The sequence below is a fragment of the Rhinopithecus roxellana genome, chromosome 22 (assembly GCF_007565055.1).
Source record: "Rhinopithecus roxellana isolate Shanxi Qingling chromosome 22, ASM756505v1, whole genome shotgun sequence".
In the NCBI taxonomy this organism is placed as follows: domain Eukaryota; kingdom Metazoa; phylum Chordata; class Mammalia; order Primates; family Cercopithecidae; genus Rhinopithecus; species Rhinopithecus roxellana.
Genome location: NC_044570.1, coordinates 5,601,848 through 5,608,232, shown reverse-complemented (window position 1 = coordinate 5,608,232; position 6,385 = coordinate 5,601,848). Strand labels below are relative to the sequence as shown.

The 6,385-nt window shown below is 48.0% G+C and overlaps 1 protein-coding gene across 1 annotated transcript; it reads right to left on the bottom strand.

Annotated features, from left to right (window-relative positions):
• Positions 1-2,853: 2,853 nt before the first annotated feature.
• Positions 2,854-5,305, bottom strand: LOC115895673 (testis-specific Y-encoded protein 3-like). The gene is made up of 6 exons (XM_030926325.1): positions 5,180-5,305; positions 4,292-4,404; positions 4,002-4,108; positions 3,761-3,906; positions 3,572-3,653; positions 2,854-2,876 (listed from the first exon to the last, which is right to left on the bottom strand). The coding sequence occupies exons 1-6, from the start codon at positions 5,303-5,305 to the stop codon at positions 2,854-2,856; spliced, it is 597 nt and encodes a 198-aa protein (XP_030782185.1).
• Positions 5,306-6,385: the final 1,080 nt, after the last annotated feature.

The following is a 6,385-nucleotide window of genomic DNA, read 5'->3' as shown; positions in this document are numbered from 1 at the left end:
ATGCCTATTAATGTGATTTTTGATTCTGCATATGTGGTTCATTCCACACAGTTAATTGAAAATCCTCAGTTACAATTTCATACAGATGAAAAATTGATGACTTTTTCTACCCAATTACAAACAGCAGTTAGGAGCAGAATGTACCCTTTTAATATCACTCATATTAGGGTTCATACACGTTTTCCATCACCTTTGACTGCAGGGAATCAAATGGCTGATTGCCTAGTTGCTAATACAATATCTAATGCTAGACACTTTCACAATTTAACCCATGTTAATGCCTCTGGTCTCAAACGCAGATACAGCATCACCTGGAAAGAAGCTAAAGCTGTTATCCAGTGATGCCCACCTTGCCAAATGGTACATTCCTCATCTTCTACAGGAGGAGTTAATCCTCAAGGTTTGGAAACTAACTCTCTTTGGCAAATGGATGTCACACATATTCCCTCATTTGGGAGACTAGGTTATGTACATGTATGTGTGGACACCTTTTCTCACTTTGTCTGGGCTACATGCAAAAGACGAGAGTCTTCTGCCTGTGTTAAACGTCACCTTTTGCAGTGTTTTGTGGTGATGGACATTCCAGCCTTTATTAAAGCAGGTAATGCCCAGGCTATATAGGCAAGCTCTAGCTACATTTTTCTCTATGGAATATAAAACACATTACTGGTATCCCATACAATTCTCAAAGACAATTCATAGTGGAAAAAAATGAATCTTTCCCTAAAACAGCAGTTGCAAAAGCAGAAAGGGGGAAATAGAGAATATGGAACTGCACAGATGCAACTGAATCTAGCATTACTAACTTTAAATTTTTTTGAGCCTGCCCAAAAGTCAGATGCTATCCGCAGCTGAACATCATCTACAGAAACCAACTGCAAAGGCAGAAGCAAAACAACTGGTTTGGTGGAGACATCCAATATAAAAAAGTTGGAAAATAGGTAAAATAATAACTTGGGGTAGAGGTTATGCTTGTGTTTCTCCAGGCCAACATCAACAGCAGATCTGTATACCATCAAGACACTTGAAACCTTATCATGAGCCAGATGCCGAGGCATAGGTTCTGGGAGGATCCTGAGGACCCCCTGATTGCATCCATATCTAGACTGATGCTGAGGAGGACCCCAACTGTCATGAGCAACATTCGTCAAACACAGCCACCCACCTGGGGACATATCAAGAAGCTGTCACAGATGGTGGAAGAAAACCTAAGGAAAGTGGGACAACCACTCACAATGAGGATATTAATGGTAGCTATGATGGTGGTGATCACCATTGCCATGAGTATTCCTTCAACAAGGGCTGACACAGAGAACAGTTATATTTGTTGAGCATATTTATCAATCTTGGCTGGCAATAATGCCTGGATATAATCACTCTATGACACAGTTACACATGCTTTCTGATCTCATTATATACCATAATAAATCTGCTCCTATAATTGAGACATAGCACCTCGAAAACCTATTTGTAAACAAAATAGAACCTGGCCATAAATAATAAATTTACTTGCTTATGAAGATTGCATTGCACAACAGGCAAAGGTGTTGTGCAATGATTTCTATGGAATCATTATTAATTGGTCCCCTAAGGGGATGTTTAGCTTGAATTACACCTCTCAGTCTGTGTGCCACAGCCATGCTATGTTCAGATGATCTGAACGAAATGGTCAGATGGTACAAATGATAAAAAGTATGGCAAAATTTCCTGTTATCTGGAACCATGGCAGTATAGTGGCACCTCAGCCTCAAATGATATGGCCCGCTCTAGGAGCTTAACATAGGATTTGTGGGAACTATTACATGCTCTTAATAAGATCAAACTTTGGAAAAGAATAAAAAAGCTTCTAAAAGTACACTCTACAAACTTGTTTTCGGATATTGCACAATTAAAAAAATATACTTAAAGCATCCCAGGCACACCTGACCTTAATGTCAAGAACTGAGTACTTAAAGGAGCTGCAGACGAGATTAGCAGCTAGTACCCCTTAAAATGGAATAAAAACACTTGGAAACTCGTGTGAATTTAAGATGATAATGGTGCTTTATTTCTATAGAAGTCTGCAGATTTGGTTCCTGACTCCTGCAAGAAGTAGCTCACTGTGACAAAGCTGCTATTGCTTTTATTGATTGGCAAATCAAAGAAGGAGGACATATTGGGAATAAGCCCCCCCCCCAATCTGGCCATAAACTGGCCCCAAAACTGGCCATAAACAAAATCTCTGCAGCACTGTGACATGTTCATGATGGTCATAATGCCAGCGCTGGAAGGTTGTGGTTTAACAGAACGAGGGCAAGGAACACCTGCCTGCCCAGGGCAGCAAAACCACTTAAAGGCATTCTTAAGCCACAAACAATAGCATGAGTGATCTGTGCCTTAAGGACATGCTCCTGCTGCAGTTAACTAGCCCAACCTATTCCTTTAATTCAGCCCATCCCTTTGTTTCCCATAAGGGATACTTTTAATTAATTTACTATCTACAGAAACAATGCTAATGACTGGCTTGCTGTTAATAAATATGTGTGTAAATCTCTGTTCGAGGGGTCTCAGCTCCGAAGGCTGTGAGACCCCTGATTTCATACTTCACACCTCTATATTTCTGTGTGTGTCTTAAATTCCTCTAGTGCCGCTGGGCTAGAGTCTCCTCAACTGAGTTTGGTCTTGGCAATACATTTCATTTTTCATTCCATACAATCCAATTTTACCCCCTCTTCCTGTCTGCATTTTTTGTGACCGGACCTATTTTTCTTTTAGTTCCTGTGCATAAGGGCATGCTGAGTACTCACTTCCTGCATACTGTAGTAACTTTTTAGGAGTTCTGCTGTGTTCGTAAAGTCTGATGCTCCATCATATTCAACTAAAAATCTGGAAGTCCCCTAGAGAAACACAAATGCATGTCAAAATGCAGTTTCCTCTGAGCCATACTTTAAAATGTTTTAATTTTAGGGCCTGCTGAGAAAAGACTACCCCTTCCCCATTCGCGATCTCTTAAACTTCCTCCTAACATGTGTTCCAAACTGTTCGCCACAATGCCTGCCCCATCCCCAGTATTCTTTGCGATGGGAGTCAGCCAACAAGATGCATTGTACACTAAAAGCACATGGAAATCTGATAGGGCAATAGCTTAATAAAATCCATCGATCTAAACAGTTTTTTGTGTTCTGTGGCAAGGGTGACAAGGAGGCACATTTAGGGAACCCAGACTTAAGGGGTTGGTAGGATGACTGTTGGTGGGGTTGACAGCCATGGAACCAAATGCCACAAATTGAAGTTAATAATTCGGCTTTAATTCTCTGTGAGTCTGGACATGCACTATGCTTCCCTGGGCTTAGGACTCCACAGTTATAACCTGCTTTGCAGTGCAGTGTTTCATGTGTCTTTTTCAGCCCAATGCCATGAATGTCCTGGATTCTGTCATGCTATGTCTTCCTCTCAAGGAATTTCTACATGGATAAAACAACCCCCAGGTTCTACATTTCTGAAATGAGCATCCGGGCTCCCTGAATAGAGAGGTGTGTCAACACCCTTATTCTAGGTATCAGACAGCTCCAGTTCCAACTGTACGGCTCACCTGAAATCTCTGTTCCCTCTTCAGGTGGCTTCATCCTCCTGTAGTATTGCAGGGGATTGCGCCACAGGTCCTTACGTAGGATCTGTCAGCGGAATCAATCGGAAAAGGCCTTGTGAGAACTCAGACTGGGGACCCGGGCAGCTGGGATCACACAAGAGTCATTCCTCATGTTTCCCAGCAAGGACCCACCTCAGCAATCCCACTGGATCCTGCGAAGTTGTGGTCAGAAAACCAATTGAAGAAGTTAAGACCGCTGCTGTTGTGTCTGCGGTGATAGGCCTCAACTTCATAATCCTGGCACCACTGAATTGGAGTGGAATGAGAAGCCCTGTATTCTACAGACAGAGGATTATTTGGGAAGGGGGCTGGAACACGTTGGCACTGATCCACCCACCTTCTTCCACTACCCATCCTAGGAGCCACCTGTCACCCGTGATGTTCACGAGATATTCCTTGGTAATCACTTTATTCTGGAAGTACAGGTTACTCCGAAAGAACAACATGATCTGGCAGAAATGAATGGGATGCTTTGCTGATCTGCTGCCCCAGGTTGGTCTTCAGCCCCAGCCTCCTGGGGTAAGCATCCTCTGAGAAGCCCTCGGAACTTGTGCCAGGTAGTGCTGCGTGGCCTTCAGAATTGTGGGTGTGGAAGCCCTGTGCCCTAACTGACATTCTGAGTGGCAAACCATTGACCCACAGGAAATACATGAGACATCTCACTTTATTAGGCAGGCCAGGTGGATGGTACGGAATACTGCAGATCCAGAGGAGAACTTTCTGGCTTCTGGGGCGAGGGCGGCAGGGATGGCCTGGGGGAAGTGGGTTCCGCAGGCCTGTGGGAGGAAAGCTGGCTGAGTCTGCTGAAGTGGAATTTGTCTGCTTCAGAGACCAGAACCCAGGCAATCACTCCCGCAGGTCTAGGCAAAAACAGGCTCCCTGCACCACGCTTCCTCTGGGAGAATGCTGTACTCCAAGAAGCATTCCAAAGGGCCTCTCAACATATGCCTTGTGCAAACCTGAGGCTATCCACCAGGGATGGCCATCGACAGCCTGCCTGAAAGCTGTTGTGCACTGCCTTGCTGACTCAGAGTTTCCCTCACCCTCAACAGTGGCTGTGGTGCCTTATAGCCGGGCTCTGCAAGCCCAGGGCCTCAGCCTCTGGCTCCTGAGCTTCTGTGTGCAGTTGACCCTGCTGGGGACCTGAGCCGCAGGTGAGTGCGAAGATCCGTGAGTCTGGCGGGGCTCCTCAGAAACCTCGGTCCAGGTAGGTGTGGGACTATGTTCTCAGGACGCCGAGGCCTGTGGACCTTTTGGGGAGCGGTCCCCAGAGTCTAGGGGTGCCGGGGATGGGCTAGGCTGCCCTGGCCAGGGTCTGTGGGAGCACCCAGGAGGGCACCGTGTTCAGGCTGGAGGCTGTGCTGGAGAGGACAGCTGGGGCACAGAGCAAGGAGATGGCCTTAGAAGAGGAGGTGGTGCTGACAGTGGAAGACATAATGGCTGAGGTGGAGGTGGGGATTGAGGAGGAAACCGACGTGGATCGGCAGAAGGAGGACCAGCAGGCACAGCCTGGCCCTGGACCCAGCACACCTGGGCCGTCAATGGACTCACTGGAGGTCCTTCTCTTGGAGCTGGTCTACATGAAAGCCCCAGGTCATACGGCATCTCCGGCTTCTGGGCCAGAGCCATATCCTTGAAGCTGCCCATTCCGGATGGCTGGCAGCAGGGGATGGTCATAGCGCCTAGAGCTGTCATGGGGGCTGGGTGGGGGCTGCATGGGGGAGGAGCCAGGAGGGAGGTGCTTGGGGTCAGCCAGAAGGCAGGGTGATGGGGGACAGTGTGGGAACCGAGGGGAGGTTTCTGCAGATAGGAGGCCAGCTTACTTGGGGGAGCCCTGGGAGCAGACCGTAGGGACTGGGAGCCAAGCACAGCACTCACAAGGGAGAATCGTGGGCGCCAGGGACCCTTCACACACAGAACAAAGGTAAAGGGCATGTTTCCCTGGGAAAGTTCCTGGAGGAAGGGGAGTCTGCATGCCCATGCCAGCCATTGAACCGCTCTCACTGCCTGTTTCCAACAAGCTCACCCCAGAAACACAAGGTGCCCAAGACTTGGGTTTGTTGTGCACGGGGCTGCTGACCTCCACAAGGCGGGCACCAGCTCCCCAGATACGCTTTCTTCTGCCTGCCAGTGCTACACTCAAACGGGCATAGTCCCTGAGCATATATAACCTCCTTTGCACCCACACAGGACCCATGGGGAGCGCCACGCACAACCCTACAGCCCCTTGTAACTACAGGGCTTCCCTCAAGTGGACAGGCCAATCCCTCCGGGACACCAGAATAAGAGGACACCGCACACCAGGACATCAGTGGAGTATGTCCAGCACCCAGCATACAAGGGCCTCCTGCAGCTCATGAACGCTGAGGAAGCAGCTGCCTCACATCACCCCACTCCCTGCCCCCTCAGCCCCAACCACCTCTTCTGCCTCCTGGACCTGGTCAGCACAGGCTGTCTTGGCCTGGCTCCACCCATTCCAAATGCCACCACAATTGTGACATTGCCTCCTCCCCAGACAGAAACAGAGGATCAACAAGGGAGGGTGACAGGCCAAATGTCTGGGAGATAACCCTGCTCCACATTTTCTATACTCTTGCAAAGTTGTAGGGTGTTACCAGTCATGACCCACCCAATTATCTCAAGGCTCCTTGACCAGAGGTAGATTGTTTGGCACACCCAGATGTCAGCCAGGGTCAGAAGCTGTGATGAGGTCCGCTTTGCTAGTTGATGGATTTGCAGGTCAGGCTGGGGAGCCTG

What these genes read in the sequence shown, in the direction of transcription:
- LOC115895673 (XM_030926325.1), bottom strand. Translation starts at nt 5,305, where the DNA reads ATGACCATCCCCTGCTGCCAGCCATCCGGAATGGGCAGCTTCAAGGAT. An exon ending in CACCTGGCCTGCCTAATAAA is followed by an intron (nt 4,109 to 4,291) that starts GTGAGATGTCTC and finishes CTGGGGCAGCAG; the next exon opens with ATCAGCAAAGCATCCCATTC. An exon ending in AGAGGGAACAGAGATTTCAG is followed by an intron (nt 2,877 to 3,571) that starts GTGAGCCGTACA and finishes GTGTTTCTCTAG; the next exon opens with GGGACTTCCAGATTTTTAGT.